Source organism: Toxotes jaculatrix, chromosome 11, assembly GCF_017976425.1.
Source record: "Toxotes jaculatrix isolate fToxJac2 chromosome 11, fToxJac2.pri, whole genome shotgun sequence".
NCBI lineage: Eukaryota > Metazoa > Chordata > Actinopteri > Toxotidae > Toxotes > Toxotes jaculatrix.
This window is the reverse complement of record NC_054404.1, coordinates 20,880,873-20,904,933: the sequence shown is the minus strand read 5'-3', so window position 1 is coordinate 20,904,933 and position 24,061 is coordinate 20,880,873. Positions and strand designations below refer to the sequence as shown.

Below are 24,061 nucleotides of genomic sequence, written 5' to 3'. Positions count from 1 at the left end.
CTTCATCCACCACAGCACCTCTAAACTCTCACGAATTCTCAGCTCCCACTTCTTAACACCTTATATGTTATCTAAACCCCACACAAAAAAGTTGGAGGTTCCGGTATGTGGATTTTCTTACCTTTGGCAGAGACAGGCTAGCTTTCCCCCTTGTTTCCAGTCTTTGTGCTAAGCTAAGCTAATTAGCAGCTTTATATAGAGTGCAAAGTCATGACTGTCTGAGCTAACCTCTGTTCCACTGGCTTCTGTAACACAACTGAGCATTTTTTTTTCTTTTCATTACTTTCCCACAGAGTACAACATAAAATAAAACATGGACAACACTTACGTGGAACCAGACTAACAAAAAAAAAACAATGTTTGTGTGAACCCTCATTATCAAATGACATAAAAATACATAATAAGGTTTTTGGCAAAGGACAGCAGACAGAAAACCCTTTTTATCTTGATAGCAGTGTGATGGTTCTCACCCTTGACTTGTCTTTTGATGCTGCTGCCAACAACAACTGCTTATTGCAGCTCAATGTGCAAACTGGAGATAGAGCGGTGCGTTCAGTGGAGGCTGGCACACTGGGCTGATAAGGAGGCGTCTAAGACAGAACCGACTGGGCCACACTGAGATGAAATCTGGAGGGTTTGGCCTGCTGATAAACTGACAAGACCTCCATCATCTCCACTTTCATCCCCCCCTTCCTCCTCCTTCTCCTCTTCTCCTCCTCTTCTTCTGACCCACATCCAACTCTAGATTCCACAGCTTATTGCTGGAGAGTTACAGCTTGGTTTCTGTTCTGATTAACAGGGGACTTCAGGGTATGTTTTGAGAGCATGGACGTTAATGTACTGTAGGACGTTTATGTGAGTTTGTTACTCGGTTGTGTTGGTTTCTTGTCGTCTCTTTGAGCCAGCAGAAAGTTTCCTGCCCTGTGTGGTAGCTCACCCTCACCCTCTCTCTCCTCCTGGGTGAGCGTCAATTATTCATAAGCCTTGGGTAGCTAACTTGAAACCGATAACCCACATGCTATTTATACTTCATTTCAAATGAACAAATACTTAACTGTGAAGTTCCAGGCAGCTTGGCCATGTCTGTCTGCATAGCTGCTGCTGGGCACAGTGAGGGGAGTTAGACTGTGGGCATGGCTGAGCGAGCGGTTGGGAGGGGCGGGGGTGGGGGTCATCTGTCAGTTGGGGGGAAAGGTTGAATCAGCAGCTGCACACTGTAGGAAAGACCACAGGGTAGAGCTCAGAAAATAATGTACATCATGTAACTCAGACTGTCATTCTTTTCATGTGTAAATTCAGTGCGATTCCTATTTACAGACTTTGTTTATTTACTGCATCCTATAAATTACTGCTGCAAATCTCATCATCCTAATCAATCCAGATACAGACTTGTTCAGATATAGACTTGAAATCCTTTCTTGGTGCAAATAAATAAAATAAAGATGAAAGAGTGAATAAACATTTTTTAAACTACTAGGTTATTTTATTGATTTTGAGAAAGAGAAGAGAAACTTACAGATAGAGGCCGCCCACTGGTGAAACCATTTTTGCCCTTTCTGGGGTCCACAGACAGAGATCCCATTCTTCCCTGTTGCTTTCCCTGTGGGACCTACAGTCCAGGTGACATTACATCAGCTTAAAACAGTCTTAGCACAAGAGGTTTAAGTTGTGCTTGGTTTAGTTAGTCAAGCAGCATCATAGCTTCCAAGCCGCAACTTAGGTCTCAGTACTGAGCTCTGCATTGAAAGACCCATGGTTAAATTCTTGGAATCTGACTTGTTAAGGCCAGATTTCAGAGGACTTAAGTTTACTATTTATGAAATTGATTTATACCCTTTAGGTATTTAAATTGAAAAGGCAACATGTGATAACATTCAGGTTCTTTGCATATAATTATAATTTAGATTTTAACTGTAAGAAAAAGGTGTATTTTATTTGATAAAGTTAACTTGCTCTTTTAAAACAGCCAAAGGAAATAGAAGTTTGTTATTGCATAAATCTTTAGCAGCTTCTTGAAGCTCTGCGTGGTTTGCACACTTGAAATGGGATGACTTTGCTTTTATTGCTGTCAGTACAGCATCTTCTTATCTTATATTTGTTTTTAACTTGTAACTTTATTAGTCTTCAGAACATCTTGCCAAAGGACTTCAGCTGAAAAGCTGCCAGCTGGCTGAGACTGAAACAGTTACAGTGATGTTGATGGATGTGTGTTGTGCCTGTAAAGGATCGAAATGTAAACTTGGCGGGGATTTAAATAAGAATTGTGTGTTTGTGACATTTGGGGGAACAGCGATTCAATTTGAAATTTAATTAGGGAATTTGAAATCTTGGAGCCTGTTACTCAATTCAAAAGTAAAAAGACCAAAAGAAGACTGAAATGAATCCAGAGCCACGCCACTGAACTACACCTTGCACACAGTCTGCCTTAATGAGTTACATGGGTCAGAGGTTGTAAATGTAAATGCACCACAGTTTAAAACGATTCCTAAATTATTTTTAGATACTTTCTGACTTTTTTCTGAAACCCTTTGTCCGTTTCGCTCCTGCCTCAGGTAAAAACATGTTACTTAAGTGAAGAGCTTTGAGTAAAACATTTGACCTGAAGCCACGAGTGAATGTATGATTTAAGTGTGATGTTATCAACACATCAGGAGAGCAACTTCAATATACAGGTATGAGAGGTACAGTTCAGAAAAAAGATATCTGGAATGTAGTGAATGCTGAGCCTTTGGTTTCAGTGATCCACCACCACCGTGTCTTTAACATGAACTGCAATCAAACACCCAGATGTCACCATGGCCTCTGTCCAAATCACACCCTGACTCACTGCTAGGACACCACCAGAAGTGTAAAGCAGCATTATAAAGAAAAAATAAACATACTCCACATTATATCATGGGCCAGTGTGGATTACACTTAACAGTTTTATTTGGAATATTAAGACAATGAAGCATAAGCCAAGCACCAAGAGTGACAGCTACAAGTGTCGCATCATACGGCTCTTAAAAATGAACAGGTTATACTGGAAAACAACTGGTTTTTTTTCCTCTTTGAAGGGTGAAGCAGATACACAGAACAGACAGTGAGATGTGCACATGATTATGCCATTTACACGCTCCAAATCCTACCTGACAGCAGAAGAACAGGAAAAGAAAGAAAAAGGAAAAAGCGAGGAAAAGCAGAAGAAAATGGAACAGCGATATTCGTCTGACTACAGCTTGGCCAGCCTGTGGCAGTGGCTGCAGCCCCGGATTGAAAGGGCTCTTGTGATTGGTCAGAACGAATAAGGCAGCCTGGGAACACTGCGGCGCAGCAGAGTGACAACCATTAGTTCCCATCATTGTCAAGTCCTGTTGCCTCGGCACCCACATCCACACAGCAACCAATGTGCACATACAGCATTAAAGTGACAGAGGATTGCAACCATTGTTACACTACACTCCGTTGCATATTAGGGAGAAGTAATATTGAAAATAATAATTCTTTCATACATCTTTTTCTGTTTGCATATAGCACTTAACCCAGCTTTCTAAAATATATATGGGAAAATGTTTAAAATATCTTTATCTTGTTTGTTTGTCCTCTTAGAGCTGAAACCATGAGTCGTACCGAGGTGGGGGGGGGGGGGGGGTAGGAGTCCTGCATCCAGGGGTGTTGCGGTTGCTTTAGGGACAGCTAGCGACATAACCAGCCTATCTCTCATCCAGACCAGACCCAGTGGTTTCTTGCCACAAACGAGGTTCTCATAGTGCAGCTAAATAGTGTCATACTAATGACAATATAAGGTCAAAATAGTTCAATTCATGGCATTTTGTTTTTTTGTTTGTTTGTTTTTTTTTTTTTTTTTAAGAACACTAGAATATATACATATACACCCATCTTTTGTTTTCCCTTTTTTGGGGGGAGTCACACACAGAAAGGTGGTGCTGGCTAAATGTGGTCCATGTTTACACATCCCTGGCTAAGGGTGGGGTGGGGTGGCAGGAGGGTGTGGTGTGTGTCAATACCTGGGGTAGTGCAGGTGTTAGAAGAAGTGTGATGGTGTGTGTGCAAATGTGTGTTCCTTGACAGTTAATGCACCACAGAAGAATAAAATTTCTTTTCATCAGGCTCCTATGACATAACTCCATCATTCATCATACATACAATGTTTTTTTTTTCCTCCTAAATCTACAGATTATACGGCAAACGTGTGCTACGCTTAACATCAGATATTTCCCATGGGGAAAACTGGGTTGAGAGGGTCCTGGGACTCTCCTTGCAATGGGCCTGCCTGAGAATAACGAGGGGGGGGGGGTGGGACAGGGGCAGAGAGGCATTGTTCACTGGAGTCACTGTCATCACCCCTCACAGTCGACTCTGCATCCCCTCCACTGAAACCCTCCATGTGGCTCTGTCCATACACTAATATACTCCCACACAACACACGAGCACAGAGTCTGCAGCAAGGTGGAGAACACAACTCCATCCACGCAGATTACACCACCTGAATATAAGTGAAATATTTCAGGACCACCGGCCTTTTTTTTTTCCGCAACACTCACACAAGTCTTGCCATCATGAGCTAATACAACAGAGCCGTCCGTCAGTATTTGGACAGTGGGTCATTTTCAGTTGTTCTGGCTCTGTAGTGCAGCATACTGGTAATAAAACAATAACTATGAGGTTAAAGTGCTAACTCCCAGTTTGTTTTTCTTACATTTGAGAGTGTTATAATCCATACTGGGTGCACAGAAGGGGAATATTGGCTTTATTTTTTTATGTTGAATGAGGCGAACAACAAACATTAACAAATAAATAGAATAACCAAGGAGGGTAGTAACAGACTGTTCTTGACTGACCAAGTCTTGACTTCAGTCCAACAGAGGACGTTTCACTTGCTGATAACCAGACTGACGACAAAAAGCTCCCAAAACAAGCAAGAATAAACATGACTGCAGTTTTAGGTCATGCAGATTATCACCGCAGACAAAGTATCTGCTCTTCTGTGTGTGCCACAGCAGTTCTTGACTGCAAAAGATGTTCAACCAAATTCGAATATGACAACTTAAGTTTGTTAAATTTGTACAACTGTGGGGGCAATTCGTACAAAAACTGGCACAATTCCCTAAATGTTCAGCCAGTATGGATAAAAAAAATCCTTAAGTTAAAGCTTTAAGTTGTCATTAAGCCCAACTGTCATTGCAAATCAAATACGATGGAGTAAAAAGCCAACATAATAAAAAACGTGTCACTGTCCAAATACTTGCAGACGCACTGTAGAACACAAATACACAATTAAAGTGCTATTTACTTCAACAAATCCCTAGCCCTCTCTGTGAGTACATTGTTGCCACAACAGGAAGCCAGTGCTCTCAGTGAGCCAGCTCCATCTCCCCTCCTCTGGCTCCTGAAGGTTAAGTTCAGCCTAACATCACCCTAACAGGGTTGGTGAAAGAGTGGAGGGTACAACAGGCTTTAAGTTCGCTCTACACACACACAAACACAGTGATGTTAAAGATGTGGACAGATGGAGAGAGAGCAGTGGGATGTTGTAATTAAAAAATGGCCTCCCTCAGCCTTACAGCAGCCATAAGGCAACACAGAGCGGGCCCTTATAGTACCCGGTAAATTTATATCCCCACATGGTATAATTAGCCTGTGATTAGTGCCCGCAAGTGGGGTGGGACGCGGTAAGGAGTTGTATGCTATTGCTAAGCAGTGGCATGATAGGTAGGTAACAGTGAGCAAGGCAGAAGATAGTAGATACAGTGGCTTTGCAGAAAATTCAGACCTCTTCACTGTTTGCACACTTTTCTGTGTTGTAGATTTTACATTGAAGCTTTTGCCAGAAAGGTGATGCTTCACCTTTCAGCACAACAATGACCTGAAGCACACAGTCAAGCAAAAGCTGGGATGGCTTCAGGACAAGTCTCTGACTGTCTCACTCTGTCCTTGAGTGGCCGAGCCAAAACCCAGACTTAAACCCCGTTGAATATCTGTGGAGAGACCTAAAGATGGCAGTTCACTGACACTTCACATCCCATCTCACAGAGCGTGAGAGGATCTGCCAGAAAGAATGAGATAAACTGCCCAAGTCCAGTGTAGATTGATAGGCAAGAATGGCAGTCTTATCTAAGTATAAGATTAAATCTAAAACACACTAAAGTGCAAAAATAGAAGGGGTCTGAATACTCTTATCTAATTTATCCCCCTCCTCCGTCAGTCACCCCTGCCACTCAAACACATATATAGGTGATTAACATGTGGTATGTTCACGTTTCCTGTCAACAAAGTGGGGCACTGGAAAAAGTTCTAGACTTTTGTGAGAGGAAATGTTCAGTAAATGTTGATCAATTCACAATGCAGCACAGAAAGGAAAACTGTTTAAAGTGAGATATGAGAAATGTTAACTGTTAAACCTACATCAATTATCTTTTTACCACCTGCATAAAAAGTCTGTTTAAAAAGTGTATTTTCACATACTTGGCAGCACCAAGTATGTGAAAATAGGACGACTGTTGAGTTACAGAGTGTAGATGCGAGCTTGACATGGCCACATCCTCCCACATGAATATGTTGTAGCAAAGAAAAGCAGCCTAAGTTTTTCATATCATAGTGTGGAACTAGCTTTACATTGTTTGAAAAGATGAAATAGAATTTAGCTTAATACACCACTTAACACCACCGAACACTGCAATCAGCAGTAGCCCAGTAGTTCATACACATAGCCGTGTGCAAGAGCTTTGGTCACAGTCTCAGATATTCATGGGCAAGAAAACACAACACATTTGTTCATGATTCATCCTCGCTGATGAGAACAAGAATAACCTTCAACGTATGTGCGGGCTGACAGACACATGAGCACACACAGACTAAAAAAAAATGAGCCAGTTTGAGAACCTTTCCAGTGACTGTGAGCTCATGTGTGTATCAGCTTCAATCATTTTTGTTTTACACATTACCAGCAGGGTTTTCATCTACATACTCTCCAGTTAATTGCATTTATGTTAGAAAAACGTTTTCTAAACAACTTAAAGTCGTCGGAGTCTCTCTAATTGTTTCCACCCATTTAATTTTCCCATAGTCATGTGCACAAGTTTAATTAAAAGTTCAACTAATTAAAACAATTTTAAAAGCCAGGTAATGTGTATTTACTACTAATTAAGAGTTAGAACAAACACTGTTGTTGATGAATTAGTTTAAACACTGCTGCTGATGGCTAACGGGGGCATTGTCATCAGAAGCTGGATTATTCTGATCAAAATGCTCACAGTAAAGACTTAACGTTCATGCCCTCTCGTTAGGATTTGTTTGTCAAGTTGCAGGCGAGAACCTACACACAGGACAAACAAGGATATCTTGCACTGAAATATGCTACAGTAGGGCTGGCATTGGACCCTCCTAAAGACCTAATACTACCACACAAGCCATAATGTGACGAGGCTAATGCATGCATTAGTGAGTGAGAACAGATGTAACTAATGTAAATCTAATCATTTCAATAACCTGTCATATCTTAACCAAGATAGCACCACTAAAAAAATATTTATGCACCTCTTTGTTGTTATTCTCTTCAGTCTCATTTGATGGCATCCAAATGCACTGTGATGAAGCGTCTTGTGCTCCGGGTTTGGACTACAAAGCAACTGATTATGGAACAAGACAAATGGTTTTCTAAAAGGCACCAAGGTTACACTTATTTTCTCTTCACACTGAGAACACAACAGAAATGACGGGATAGCCAGCAGTGTTTTTGTCCCAAGCCACACAACTAAAATCATTCAGATTACATAACTAAAGCTCTCAAGTATATGCCAACCTCTCGAGAGTTCACTGTTGCCTGCACTCAATGCTATGACTGTAAATGCAACCAGGCAATGAGGGGATTTGTTGGGGTTGAGACCTCCTTATTTTAAGTAAAGTGTGGGACATCAGCTCCCAGGAAAAGGCTTCATGATCTTTTTCCTGTGGGTGACACAGTGCTCTTCATAAAAACAGCTCGACACATTTTAGCATGGTTTTATAAAACAGATAAAGATTCAGGAGGGGAAGGGAATTGCAAGCTAAACATGAGAGTTTTAGTTCACGAGCTTCACAGGATGATTCTTAGAAGAAACTACCATATGATGTTATCTGTCTATGATCTTTTACCTTATGGGGTCTCTCGAGCCAATAAACTCACCATCATGTTAAAAGGGACACTGGCATTTTGAATTTTCATCGATTGTCTTCACCTACCACTTGTCACATGCACCCTCAACTCCTCAGAAAATAATACCTGTTTGGCAGTCCTGACCAAAGCGCACAGCTAGCTGCAAGGGTGTTACGAGTGTCCTGTGAAAATTAAAGGAAAGAAAAACTTGGATGCACAGGGTCCAAGCTTTCTGAACAGCCAGATGCCACCAAAAGAAGCTAACGGAAGCAGGCGGGTGTAAAAGGAAACGCGATAAAGGAATAGTACAATTGTATTAAGACACCAGACTGCTCAAATGTTATCGTAGGAGCTAAATGTCGTACAGGAAGAAAGGAACCGGGTGCACATGTGCACAACAGTGTGCAGAGAGTTGAAGTGCCTGTGGCCAGTGAAGAACTGACAGACTGTTTTGACATATGTAACAATGGCAAGAAGTGTCAGAATACTTCCTTACTGTCTGTCCCTCCTGTTTCAAAAGGGAAAAAAAGGTAACATGTCTAGCCTGCTCACTAAATAGGACACAGCAGACTGATTTGTTATTCATCATTCACCATTACTGCTTAAGGACGAACTAGTGTTTTTAAGGACTAATCCACTGTCCTTAGAAAGCACATTGTTTCCCTGATGTGCTGTCCTGAACTCTATGGGCCCTCTCAATCTGTCCCTGTCTCTGGCTTAGCTGATTCTCATGCGTGCAAAGAGATGGCAGAGAATGTGCCTCATGTAGCTCTATCCATGGGACATGGCTCTGACTGCAATATACCAATAGCACCTCCAGATACCCTCTCAACCCACACACACCTTAAAACCCTCTCGGGAAGGTTCTCCACTAGGTGCTTTAACGAGCTTAAGAAATAAAAAAATAGAGAAAGCACAAAGTGAACTGTACAACGTAGCCATGTGGGCCTAAATAGAAATTTGGGATGAACAAGGGGGGGCATGCAGGCAGGTCTACAGGCAGGGTGATGTTGTGGGATCAGGCAGACATTTAGCACAAAGCGGGAGAGAAAAGACACAAAGCACTGATATTTGTGCCTTCCCTCCCTGTCAAAGCAACCTGTTCAACACAAAAACATGTGCTTGCCAGACAGCATTATACTGAATATAATCATATGTATTTTCTGTGATGTAAGTAATAACTAAAACAAAGATTAGAATGAATCTTGTATAGCTTGTTACATTTGAATTCCATCCCCCATCAGACAGAGAGCCATATCAATACAGCCTCTAATTGGCTAATGAGGAATTTCTCAAGTTCTGTGATCCTCCTGCAGTGTGTTTACAGGCAATGGAGAAGCCCGCCCTATTTGACCTTGAGTGGCGGTTCCCTCTCCAGCCAGCGAACTCGTACTTTCTGTTTATAGTGATACTCCTTGAGGAAGTCCTGCAGGGCAGGGGGCAGCGGCAAAGAGCCGATGCCGTCGTAAGTGGTCCAGCGGCAGATGGCGGCTCGTGCCAAATGCTGCAGGCCGAAGGGAAAGGTTCGATGCAGAGGTGCTGTCAGCAGCGGTTCAAAAAACATACAGGCGCTGGGGTCCTTGTAGTGCTCCAGCAGTCCTGTGACGGTGGAAGAGTGGAAAACACAAGGGTCATGAGCGTCAAAGCTGAAGTTGTGGTTCCACTGCTCAATGCGGGCGTGCAGTGAGCGGTTGTAACGGCGGAAGCTAACGGAGAAGAGGTAGTCCTCCTGGGCTGAGTCACGCAGAAGGAAGGTGCCCTCTGGCCGTCCATCCAGCAGCGCCTCAGCCTCGTAGCGGTCCATCACGCCCCAGTAACAGGGCAGAGCTGTGATCTGCAATAAGTCTGGCACCAGGCAGTGGATATAGTCTATCTGGGTATGAACTTTCCAGGGCCCAGGCTGCTGCCGGCTCAGGTGACCGTCCCCAGAGGCGTGCCTCTGCTTGGGTCTCCTGGCCTGCAGACAGAGGGTGGTCGAATCTTCCTCGGAGTCACAATCCTGGGCTGATGCTGAAGCCCCCAACACCTGCGCACACGCCCCTGATGATCCTGCACCCACGGAGCTGCCAGTCCCTGAGGCCCTCCCATCCCCAGAGGCCTCTCCCATGCCAGGAGCCATCTTTGGTCCCAGTTTGTAGAGAGAGGAGCCCGGCACTGAGGCCTCCAGGGTGTGGATCTGTGCATTAGGTGGTGGGTCCACACCTTCCTCGATGCTAAGCCTGCGGCGCTCACGTAGACGTTCCTCTTCATCCTCAGGAGAGGGGTGGGCCGGGTCAAAGGCATCAAGCAGGGCAGTGGAGGAATGCGGACTGACCGGTGCCGTGTGTTGCTTGATCAAGTGCCACTTGTGAGCAAGGTCTGAGCCCGGTGGGAAGGGGCAGGTCTCCAGCATGAGCTCTGTCAGGTGAATCTTACGTTTGGAGGTGACAGGGTTCTTAGATGAACGGGAGCGTCTACGAGTAGGCAGGGGTAAGCACAGTCCTACTGTATCACTTAGCCGCTGGCGCAAAGACCGAGCATTCAGACTTCGTCCTCCAGATACGGAGTCGCTCATATCCTGGACGGAGCTGACTCCATAGCGCCTGTCCCTACGATTCCCACTGCCCCGTAAACGCCCAGACCGCCTGTCTGCCTCCAGAGAGCTCTGGGTTTTGGTGGAACATGAATGTTTTTTCTTGCCCCCCCATGGAGCATGACGAGAATAGGAATCTCTCCGGGCCAGGGGAACACCCCCTGATCCCCCTCGCACATCCTCAGTGTCCTTGTCAATAGTGATCTCTACTATCTGCGGGATGTCCGACACACAGTTGTGATGGCGGCGTCCTGCTGTTACCATTGGCACCGGTAGGAGGCTCCGTGACGGGCTGGAGGGCGCAGACGCATGTGCATCACCTGAGCTGCCTCCTTGGGCGAGATCCACCACACAGTGGACAGCATCTGCCTCAACCCTGCTTTCACTGGGTCCTGAACTGTTGTGAAAGAGTGTCTGGCATTTGCTCTTCAGGTTGCTCCACATGTTGCCCACTTTCTTCATCAATAGGAGCCCCTGGGACCTGAAGGTAAAAGGAGACAAAACTGATTAAGTCACAGGTGGAGAAATCTTGCAACAGCAACAGCGCCTACATTTAACACTGAGGTACGAGCTATATAAGGAATGTCCTACATTTAAAATTCCCCAGACTACTGTGTATCTAGTAATTAGACATGGTGTGAGTATAACAGGGCCAAAGTGTCTGAGAGGTGGGTGAGCTTGAGTAGTTGGAACAGCAGAGTTAGGAGTTGCCAGGCAGACGTGCAGGGACACAAGGCCACAGCTATAAATGAACCCAGGATCTGCTCACAGCTGATCTGCTGGTATGTACTGTATTACAGAGCCAGTCTAGACCTGACCAAAAACTTTCCCTGTAACAGCAGCAGACAGGGCACATGTACATGCATATACACACTCACATGTGCCACTGATTTATCACTCTACTAGCATTTGACAGGGATTTGGAAGTAGTAGCACCAAACTGTGTAAGAATTTTACAGTGAGCAAAGTCCCCACAGGTACGTGGCCTGCCAAACGCAAAACCTCGAAGGATCTCATAATGCAACATTTCCTGGTGCACATTTTGGTGTTAGCAGTAGCAAACAGTCTGATACCTGAAAAAACTTTGCTGATATGAAAAATATCCGAACATTTTCTATGTTCTCACACTAAGGTTTTAGCTCTTTGTCAGTGAAAATTAAAATCCCTAGCCCTGTTAGCATTAACGGTATGAGCTATTCACAGGCATACAGGCACACAACAAAGGATGTGAGTCCCTCTGTAGCTTGTCTACCTCACTTCCTCCCACTTCTTTTCCATTGTTGATAAGCTAACTCAATATGCTTCTGGGCTAAAAGCAGCTGTTCAGCTACCTGGCATCATGTCAACCTGCATGCAGACGTTTCCTCCTAATATTGATAAAGACATTATGGATTTGCACAGTCAGCTGTGACAGGCGAGGATTGTGTGATGCACAGGAAACCAGACTGGTCCTCAGCACATGACTGATTAAGTTGATTTGCTGAGGGCAGTTCTAAGGCTATTACTAACAAACTCATGATGTCTCTCTAGGCCTGACCATGGTCATCCCACAAACAGACTTGCTTTGTGCTCACAAAGGATGACACTGTCTCTTCACTTGACAATAATTAGATGTTTATACATACGCCTACAATAAATTTGTTGCTATGAAAAAAATTCTTATTCACACAGCCAAGTTGCATCACCAAATGTGACATGACTCATACGCTGTAGTTTACCTCCTATGTTTTAGATGTGTGAGCGCACAATAAGCCTCCAAAAGTGTTGTGCATTGTCTGGATGTCCTCCTCTTATTCTCTTAAGCGGTAGTGCCAGTACAAAAATCCACAGCCAGTTTAAACACTCCCAATCTGACTGCCAGTTGTTTGAGATGGAACTCCAACGACAAGACGTGTTTTCTGACCAAAAAAACTCCACAGCAAAGCTCCCACATGCTTTTCAGAAATAAATGCCACTTCAGCACATGCGAGAATAATTTTCCTGATGGATTTCATTGTACTAACATCTGTATGCTGCAATTCAATTATACTGCTATAATTATACTTAAAAATATGTTGGGTACAAATTACAATCACTAAACTTGCTTTGAAATGTTTGTTTCAAAGCTGTGTTTAAAACTTCATCTCTGTTTTAAACAATGAAGCCTATGTCATCACTGTAACACGCAACACACACACACACACACACACACACACACACACTCACACTCACACACAATATTCCTTAGCGAGTTGTTCAGTGTGTTCACTGTGGCCAGGAGTTCTCTTACTACAAGATTTAACAAAATTATGACAATTTTTATGCATTTGAATTTGGCCATTTACAATATTACACAAATTACTAAACTACTAATATTACTTATTCTTAATTTCAGAGCATTAAAACTGCTGTTGGTAAAACTTGTACTTATTACAGATACTTAGCAATACAGATTCCAAAGACCTATTACTCAATGGCTGGACATAGTATTAATCGATCATTAATGACTTATATAAAATGTATGTTTTTCTTATTAAGGCCTTAATTTAAATAACTATTTTCTTGGTATACTTGATTAGATAATTTAATTTACAATGCAAATAGCAAAACATAAGGTAATTACTTGAATCACAAAATGCACAAGATTGTGCATTATTCTCTTGCACATCTTTATTCAATATTGGTCTTTCAAAAGACTGTTCTTTTTCATATGATGATTGTTAACTGATGAGTGCACAGAGAAAAGGACTATAGCATTCAAATGCCTTTATGAGAAAAAATTACATGGGGTGTCATAATCTCCTAACAACACGCTTACTTCTGTTTGCTTAAATGTAATAATGTGAATATATTTACGCTGTGAAATGTGAAAAAAATGAGCACCGAGCCATCATTTCTCTGGGGATATTGAGCAATATAACAACGGCAGCCACTGTGAACTGGTTAGACAAAGAGCTGACTCCAGTTTGGGTTAACTCAAATCTACAACATGTCATCAAGGTAAGAAACACCTTTTATTGTGCCATCCCTGTTGTATGTAAGACCACTGGCACTGTGCCCATGGCACAGGCTTTGATTATAATTCCTGACATCATAACAAGTATCCACACTGTGTGGAACTTCAGCTGTGCACATATAATGATGTGCCAATTGAACACATATTAATTAAGCTAATTTTTACCTTGAGCTGCAAAAAATAATCCATTAATCAATTAGCCAATCTAAAGAAAACTAATCGCCAAAGATTTTGATGATTGATTGTTTTCTTTAAAAGTCATTTTCAGCCAAAAAAGCAAAATGCTGGGCCGCTCCAGATTCTCAAGTGTGAGACTTAACTGTATTTCTTGATATTATATTACAGTTCATAGAATATTTTGGATTTACGACACAGCAAGAGATGTGATGGCATCATCATTGTGCTGTTGGATGTTGTAGTGGTCTTTTTTTTTTTCTTTCATTTTTGTTTTCTGGGCCAAATGATTAATTGAGAAAATACCTGGCATAAAATGGAAATATAAATAATAGATAATGGGAATAATCATTAGTTGTAGTCCTATTCTTAACAATGAGCAATAACTAATAATTACCAATCCAAGCTCACTCTTTTAAGTTGTAAATTATTTTAATGATTCAGTCCAAAACTTATTATAGCTGCCAACTGACCTGATTGATGACTCAAACCTGACTCAAGCCTCAAACCTGACTCAAACCTGTACTGACCATGTACTGACATGTAAATGTAAATGAGTCACTATTTTTTTTATAAATTTGTGACAACACAATTTTATAAACCACTCAGAACAACATAAACCAAAATCTCCAAAAAACAAAAAATAATGTTGATATATAATGTCTCCACCTTCAGTTAAGAGGTGACATGCCTCATTTTACACACAGTATAACAGATTTCACAGTATTCTGAGGAATACATTTAAATAGAAAAGGACACACTAGTATCAGACCTGTATTGGGCATCTACTAATTAGGTATCAAGATCAGGAGAGAATTTACAATATTATATGTTAATACATATTATATATAGTATATGTATTAATATTATACATTAATACATGTGGTATTTACAATACCACGTTACATTTTAACTGGAGTGTCACTTAAGCTGTTAAAGTGCTTTTCCAGTATGGTGGCTCAATAGCATACTAATACATCTTGACAATTCCTTAACCATCTGGGTCCAAACTAACTTAGAGAGGCAATCCAAGGTTTCATCAAAGAAGTAACATGGCTCAAAATGTACTTGACTTCAACTTTAGAAGTAAAAACACGCAAATTACCGCCTCTCATTTGTCAAAATTTTTGTTGGAGCACAAGGTTTTACCAGCCACAAGTTAAATTTGCCAGTATTTGTCTTAATTCTGTAAGAGTACTGCCAGCATGAACAAAATGATCTGAGAACTAAAACTGCATGCTCACACCCTGTTTTCCCTCCAAGATGAACTGGAATTGTGAGGCTAATGTTATATCAGCTACATCTTGAGAGACAGGACTTTCCATCCGGGTTGGTGTGTTTTATCACTCAGCTTGCTAATTGTTTAAAAAATACAAACAATGAAAAGTTCCAGTGACCGAGAGACATGGCTAAAATGATCTCCAAAACTTTGTTAATTGTGACTACGTATAAAACATGCCTGTAACCTAACCCTATGACTGTCACCACTATTTAACAACAATATAGGGCAAGGGTTCAGAAGTTCAACCTGGCAAGAACATAGACAGAGTCCTGAGAGCTGAACCATGAAAATAGTGTGGATTACTACAAATGTGAGGGAATGACCAAAGACAGCGGAAAACTCTTCCAGTATGTGCAACAATATTAGTTGGCTAATCTACCGTGTGTCCTCGTTAGCATGGCTCCATTCTTATGAGACATCAAATAAACTGTTAGAGCTATCCAAAACAGACAAGTATAATAATACTGGATGTGTCTGACCAAACAACAAGAAAATAACAGCATCGCTGCCTTTCAGGTCAGTGCATTTAATTAGAGCAAAAACGATAAAAGATACAGTCCACCATATCATCTAGAACTCTTGTATTAGACATTTTGCTGCAATGCACTATACAAGAGCATACAACCACCTGGACCACACAGTGACAAATCTAAATTATAATCACTTTTTACTCTTTCTCTAATCATATATGCAACTTTACAACTGAGAAACTGAATTGTACATCTACAACAGCCCACCCAACGCCAAGGCATCTCATATTGCAGATTTCTGCCTAGAATTAACTCTGTTCATCTAATTCAAGAATGATTATTTAAACTATAGCTGTCCTATATGATTCTCTATGACAGCCGCCACTGGTAACAATGGCCACAACAATAGTGCAAAATAGTCCACAACCATTTAAAGTCCCTTTAACCAGAACTAGGCTACTTCTGCTCTCCGGCAGCCCAACACACCCATTCTCCTGGGATCTCACTGATCTAAGAGAGGGCTGGAGAGAAGACACGATTAAGGGAGGGCGCCTTTTCTGCTCAGACCAGACCAGAGTTAATGAGATATCTGCAGCGTCTCGCATTCTTAAAGATATGCGGGATGGCAGATAGCCATACAGAGTCTGCAAATGACTGATAAAATACACTGATTCTTCCTATCATTTAAATCTCAACAAATATTCAAACTTTTAAAAGAAATATTGACATAGCTAGCTATCCATTTTATTCCTCCACAAAAAAAGACAGAATGTATTATTTTTCCAAAAATACAAATTTAAAATAAAGGCATAATACACAGTCAAACATATTCCTGTAACTCAATTTTGCATTATTCTAGAGCGCATCAACATAGTGTATGCAAAATAATTATATCCTTATCTAGCTCTGACAGTAGTTTTCACTCAGTAATTAATAAAGACAACATTTAAGTTAGGCAGAAAAAAAATAAGTAACTGACATTAATCAAGTTATATATAAAAAATATATAAATATATTTAAAGGTGCATGCTAGGACAAACATGGCTCAGAGTTATCTCTGAAGTAGATGAACTGTCTTCGTTTGAATATGATGTTGCCACACAGATTAACGAGGCCAGTAGGATTCCGTTACACTAACGGGCAGATTTACAGTTATGTCATTACAAGACACACAATTATCGAGCTAAAACGTTACTATAGCTGGTCTATAGAAAAGGTTGGGAGGCCTTTAGGTTCCTGGAGGCCCCACTTTTCCCTGGTCCCAGCCAAGTTAGCTGACTTGCTAACACGTTAACCATCCACAGCCAGACCCAATACACCGCTAAATGTAGCTACAGCCGCGAACATAACGTTAGCTAGTCTCATATTTACCAGGCTGGGTGAGTGGCCTCAGTCAGATGTATAACAGTTTTTAGAAGTACTTAGAAACTGATTTATTTTAGTTGGCAACAGATGGCTAACTTACGGTTAGGGCTTACGAGCTGTCAAAAATGCTAACTGTTAGCATTCCCTAGAATGGGGGTTTCTCGCGTTTTAGTTAGCGTTGGCTAACCAGCCAGCTAGCGTAGTTAGCGTGTTAGCTTGTGAAAAATCGACACAAAAAAATACACAAATAAACTAACTGGTGCTGTGCTGCTTAAAGACGCTACATAGACAAATGTAACATGCTTGACAAGTACTGGTTTGTTTCTAGAAATCATATCTTACCCGTGTGCCTTCTGAAAGCCCTATTCAACAGCTCTCTTTGTCTGCAAAAAATGGCTATTAAGAGAAGTCAGGCATATATCCCCTTTGCGGACCACGGTGTCGGATGAAAGCACAAAAGGTATGCGGATACTTGACTGTATCATCCCGAATATTTTAATATTAATTATTTAAATACTAATCAAAATGATTTAAAAAGTTAAATTATTCTTTAAGTGCCGCGAGAGCCTGTTCTTCATCATGGTGGGGGTCTTCTTCTCTGCCGTGGTCGCTGCTGCCTCTAGCAGCCAATATGACGGCGGTCTCAGCAGACAGAGAGCCGGAGAGGCGGACGATGTTCAACGTGAGTGAACCCGACTGACAGCGCCACAGTCCAATGGAGGAAAGGGAAAGGGCGGCCACTTCCGACGGAGCACGCGGATGGGGAATGGCCCGGAGCGGGTTCCTCGTGATGGGCGTTCTGTGTCACCAATGAGCGGACAGAAGAGGCTGAGGCTCTACGCTGGCAGCTACTTGGAAACGTGGAGAGGTGAAGTGATGCTGATGGTGTCCCAGTCAGGCCAGGCCAGGCCAGGCTACTGACTCACTGATGTCATCCAGGTAAGAAGGCCAGCGGAGGCTTTGCCTGTGAAGTCAGTGAAACCACAAGGAACGAGCCACACAACGAGGAACAGCTTAATTCCACAATTAAGATCAGAGTCATGAGTAAAGAATGTACAAGAATAACCACAATCATCACATTACTCCCGCCAGTATGCCTCCTATTATCATCACACCCAAGGCTAGATAACCAACTGGGCAAGGTGGGCAACTTAAAATCTTAATTATTCCAGTTTTGAGCTTTCTTGATGCACATTTCTAAATAATTTTGTATTCAATCGAATTACACACACAATTACACACAGCAAACTGGGGGGGACAGGTAATATCCCAGCACAGAAAAACCTCACACATTGCACAGAGAGAGGAACAGTGGGTTAGGAGGGACCCAGAACCTCATTTTTGCACTGGACCCCTTAGACCCCATAGGGTAATGTGGACATACCTGCAAGCTTTCCTGGCCACATCAGCTGGACAGGACAAAGTCATTTATTGAAAAACCCCTAAGTCTCCCTAAGTGAAATAAAGTCAAACACTCTTTAAAACCACCCTCTGTGCTGTAGAATTAGATGCGGCATTATACCTCCCTGACCAGTGATTATGTGTCATAGCTTGTACCAAAGTAAATCTTAGAACAATTGAAATGTCTGAAAGGAGCATTCATACTCACTCGCACCCACACATGACGTCATCTCCTGGAGTCGGATCATTCATGTACACATGACACAAGGCGTAATGGGAAGTGGAAGTGGTGTGAGTAATGTAGTAGTTAGCTGGAGCTGAGGTTCGGTTCAGGGGAAGTCACCAGCAGCCCGAACACATTAGCTTTTACATCTCTGAGACGCTGATCTAATTTGTGCCTATGAAAGGAAATGAAAGAGAATTGCATTAGTACTGATTCTTCTGCCAGGAGTGATTCACACTATTTTAGTCAACAAGGACCTCTCCTACCAGGTCTATGCTGTGTCATCTGCCAGCAGTCCCCAGTAAGGATATGATAACTCCCCACCGTGTCCAGGCTGAACGAGTGTGATTCAGTTGGATCTGATAGAGGAAGCTTTGATGACAATACCATGTTCTCACTCAAGTTCTACTTCAAATGAAAGACTGTAGAAACTACAGAGAGAGAGCAATCTTCCCAGACTCCACACCTAACTATATATAATGTGGATTGTTTACATTTTTAAACTATTTGACTACTAGAATATACTGTTGTTAAAGTGCGTAGTAAACTTTAATTTATTGGAGCAAGCTACAAGCCTGACATCCAAATGAACTACTTACAAATCATAAGTGCTGACAGACGGTGTTTGGGCATGGGCAGTCACTTAGTGCAGAAATAGATTTGGATACAGATCAGAGGTGATATTAAATAGATGGAGTGATACAGACGTTTGGTCGGATGTTTAGTGGTTCATGTTTTTTTTTTCCTAGTAAGGTGACTAAGAAAAGTACATATCACAGATCACATATCCCATTACGCAGATCATATTTCATGTTGGAATCGTTACTTAAGTACTCGTACCTCCCAAGTGTACTTACACAGTGCATAAGTAAACGCGTTGGTGTGTTGGTGTCCTGTACTGAAGGTTTAAAATTATTAATAACTTAACTTAATATTTTAATTCTCATTATCTTATTATCTCTTGGGGTTTTTTCTGACCTCTTTCCAAATTGTTGTAAGACATATATTCAGTTATTCAGGGTTACCTATTTATATCTGGCCGTGAGAGGACATGTATATACAGCATTCACTATTTTTAATCTGGGAGCAGCTCTTGTGTAGTAAATGTAAGTCAATTTGCGGCTTGGAATTATATAAAAATAAATTAAATATCATTCAGCTATGATTGATAATAATTCCTGAACAATAACTCCTGAATAACACTGGTGAAACTATTCAAGAGTAACAACAGAAAACGGTATCCTACATTCAGAGTTTATATAGAGAAAGACGTGCAATGTACACAGACTGAAAAAGGATTTTTAACAAAATTAGTTCCATTTTGAATGACTTGTATGAATCTTACTGCAGAGGATCTGAGTTGTTCATGTGGTGATAAAGGCAGGGTTGCCATCTTGTGGCAACAGTATGGAAATAAAATTACATCAACACCAAATTCAGAGTTACTGATCCTTAGCAAGTGTCTCAAAAATTAAAAAACTGCTGGTTGATTAAACACATGCATTATTATTCTCTTCATACTTTCAGAGTGGTATCAGCAAATCAGGAATCATTTTATCCATGTCCCAACCAAACACAAAATGCATGCTCGCTTTGCTGCTGAACTTTATTTTTATTGTTTAGAATTTCCATTTTGTCTACTTTACGATTAGCTCACTCATCAGTTTTACACTTAATCCAAAATATTTTAATTGAAATAAAGAATACCTTAATAGGATCCACAGGTAGATAATAATTGAAATCTTTAGAACAGTCTGGCTTGCGTCTGTTCCACATTTCCGCATGGTGTGGTGTCATATAAAGATTCTTATGTAAGCTCTGCTGTTGCAGTGTTTTGTCATCTAAACCTTAGGTGATTGTCATTAGTGATATACAGTGACGTTTAAAAAAACAGATCATTTTATCCAGTACATCTGTGCTTTTAAATGTGTGCCTTTAAAGATGAGATTGTGAAAATCCAAGAAAGCATTTATCAAACTGGCAAACCCAAGAGTGAGGAAGCAGATCAGGGAAGAGAGAAAGTATATTAGACTCTTCCAGCTGAAGGAGTCAGCCAGGCAGGAGGCAGATCCACAGAGCTCCAAGGCTGTGAAAGGAGATCACAGTCAGTGCAGCGCCTCATGAATTTGGGCAGAGCTGCTCAGTTGCCAGAGGGAAGTCACCGGAGGAAGACATATGACGTGGCAACAGCCTGGAGTTCAGAAAAAGCGACGGGAAAGACTCCAGAAGTGCAACAGATTCTGTGATGGAACACACACACAGGACTATTAAATGAGCAAATACACGCATGAAGAATTTACTGAATTTGCATCATTAGTGATGGCAGCATTGTGACAGTCAGCACACCAGACCTTATTGGTGCCTACACAGCCACACCTCATAGGCTCACTTTATGAAAAAACGTAACAATTAAAAGCTATAAATTATATAAATAATTTCTCTTCTGCACAGTAGTCCGGAATTTTGTGTTTTTCTGAGGTAAACTTCAGCAGGGCCATGGATCATCATCAGACGAGATAAATATTTTTGTGGCCACTGCTTTATCTAGAATTTAGAGTGTGACATGTAGATCGTTTAAAAATACAGAATAAGATAAAGAGAACCCACATATCCAAGGTAACGTGCAGCATCAAACCATTTTTCAGATGTTGAAAAACCAGCATGTAGATTGATCAGTGGATAAAATGGTTATTATAGACATGATTGCTGTGCCTGATTTATTTCAATGAATGTGCTGTGAGTGAACCCAGAAGTGATGTGGGTAGATACCAGCTTCCCTTTGAAACACAAGACAGTCAGCAGGGTGAGATTGGATCTTGTGTTGAATAGGATGCATAATCAAAATTTGATGCACTGCTTCTCACTACCTGAGGGTGAAGACTGGAAAAGCCAAGTAGCAACCAGCAGCGTCCAGTAACCTTAAAAATCTGCAAGTTCAGTGAGACAGATTATTTGTATTGATGACTTGTAAACTTTAAATCTTTAAAATGATGAGTCTAATTGCCCCATAGATGGTGGATTGCTTTGTAATTATTTAACAGTTAAACTTTTTCAAATCCATAGGTTGGATTAGCCATTTTGGAGCCTCTTACATGTGAAAAAACCAAGGTTAAAGATTAGGGTTAGAGTTATGAATTCAAAAAAGGTTGACCAGAGCTAGAAATAAGCACAGAATATGTGCAGTAGTTGTTTTGGTTAATCAGTTAAACAGGGTTTTACAGTTTTCTGAGGCCTAACTTAAAGTGTCTTTGTGTTCGGTCAGTTTAGCCTTTGTTGGGCTGAAAAATCAAGATTAAAAAAAAAGTTTCTGATACTCTGTTAAGTTGTTGGAAGAAAAATGAGAAATTCTTAGAAACAGGAAGAATGTGCATGCCACAAATCATGTAAGCTGTGGAAAATGAGTAAATTAAATCGTTTTAGTTTCACATTACATGTTCCTGTGTGATGTTTTAACTATCCAGAAGACATATCACTGACATAAAAAATACTCAGCTAATGTAAAGGGCAGGACAAAAACTCAGTTCACTGGCTGAAACTCTTGAATTTCTAATTCAAGACTGAATATAAATTTCATCAACATTTGACTTCAGCAAAAAAATGGTTTAACAACAAGTATGGAAAACTTTACAACAACAAAAATTACATACATGAGACATGCAAGCAGGAACAAAACACACTAGTGCAGGCCACCATGTAAACATTAAAGACTTTGAACAAAGTGGTAGCCACAGTGTTGATGTCAAAACCTTACCCACAGTCACTGGTCCATTTCAAATAGTTTCCTTTGAAATGGGAGACATTTTGAACTTTGTACTGGTCAAGTGCATTTAATTTACCTGACTCTTTCTTATCTTAATGAACTCTGATCAGCAGGACCTTATACATGCAGCATACAGTACATTGCTCATTTCAAGATGAACAGGACAAGATGTGTAGACAGTGATATCACACTGTCTGAACTGGATTTGTCCTTTAAAGGTGACCTGTACTACTAACTGGCATTTTCCTTACTTTGATTTCACCATATAGGTGCTTTTGTAATATAGTGATCACATTAATTGATGTTACTGTGTGATCAGACATACTTGCACTACAGACTACAGGAAATAAAAGTGCTATCAGAGTGAGGGTTGTTCCTCCCTCTAATTTTAATCTGCAGTCATGGGCCTTGGTGACCTTAGCTCATGAGATCATGAGACCCTTGATTATATACACTGATGTTACGGGATCAGCTGGTGTTTGGCATCAGCTGTGAGATAATTTGAAATTGATTTGCATGTTGATCAGATGCCTCTGTTCGGAAACTGTAGGGTTATTCTAATAATTCTAAATCTCTGTCTGCCAGGAGAGTGGAAACTCAAATGGAAAAGGTTAACCACGATACAAAACAAAACTTGTAGAAGTCATGCAACCATCAAAAATGTGCAGAAAATGAAGAATGGACAAACCAAACAATTTCAAGGTGTGCGCAATGATGCTGTGCTTTGCTATGCACAAGCACAGTAACACCCCTTTGTTTAAAAGCAAAGCAAAATATTTTGGGTCTCCACAAAATCCCACCAATAGAACAGGTTGCAGATCGTAGGGGATGAAAGAATCAGTAAAATGAAATACATGTATTTAAAAATAATTTTTAAAGTATATAACAAATTGCAGAGTTTAATGTAACTCCGTATAAGCCTGTTAATTCATTTTCAAAAATTCATATAATTATTTGTTTTTCAAGGACTTGTTTGGTGAAATTTGATGAAAATTGAGATATGTCAGTAAATGCTTTGAGATTTAAAGTCCCCATTACCTAAGACGTTGTTTTACCTTATTTGTCTCTTCTAAATTTGAAATATTCAAAACCAAGATTTCATGAGAATGGCTGGTGGAAGGAGTACAGGTCAGGGAGGACCCCAGGTGTAGACACAGGCAGGATTACAGACAGACAAATGGACAGAAAAGCAGGCAGGTACAGACAAAAGGTAACTACTTGCAGGTAGCAGGGACAGGAGCCGCACACGAGTAGCACAAAGAAAAGCACACAGAGACATTAGCAAAAGATCTAGCAACTGACTGGGCAAAAAGGGCTGGTATCAATACTGAGGAGCAGATGAGGGAAATGAGGCTCAGGTGTGTAGGAAGGTGGCGACGTTTCAGTGGAAAATAGCTGAGCAGGTGGATCTGGAAACAGGAGGAAAGTCCAGGGACGTCTGGTGGGCGGGCGGAGTATGACAGGAGGCTGAGACAGAGATCAGTCCTCCTCTCCACTACAGTAGCTCACGCTGAGAAATTGGAAATGGGCAAATTATGCACAGGCCATTTACTCCTGGAAACTCGTGCATGGTTGTTTGACTTAATAGGTTACAGCACCGCCCGAGGGCCTCTCCTGGGCTTTAAAACAAGTGGGATTTCCCTCCTGAGATCACTGATCAACAGCTCACAGCAAGGATCCAGTTT

The 24,061-nt window shown here is 41.2% G+C and overlaps 1 protein-coding gene across 1 annotated transcript; it reads right to left on the bottom strand.

Annotated features, from left to right (window-relative positions):
* Positions 1 to 3,755: 3,755 nt before the first annotated feature.
* socs5b (suppressor of cytokine signaling 5b) lies at positions 3,756 to 17,673 on the bottom strand. Its single transcript, XM_041049339.1, has 2 exons — positions 17,335 to 17,673; positions 3,756 to 11,187 (listed from the first exon to the last, which is right to left on the bottom strand). Exon 2 carries the CDS (start codon positions 11,166 to 11,168, stop codon positions 9,480 to 9,482), a length of 1,689 nt encoding a protein of 562 aa, XP_040905273.1. The 5' UTR covers positions 11,169 to 11,187; positions 17,335 to 17,673; the 3' UTR covers positions 3,756 to 9,479.
* Between the last annotated feature and the right edge of the window lie 6,388 nt (positions 17,674 to 24,061).

Coding starts and splice junctions, on each gene's coding strand:
- socs5b (XM_041049339.1), bottom strand. CDS start 11,168: ATGAAGAAAGTGGGCAACATGTGGAGCAACCTGAAGAGCAAATGCCAG.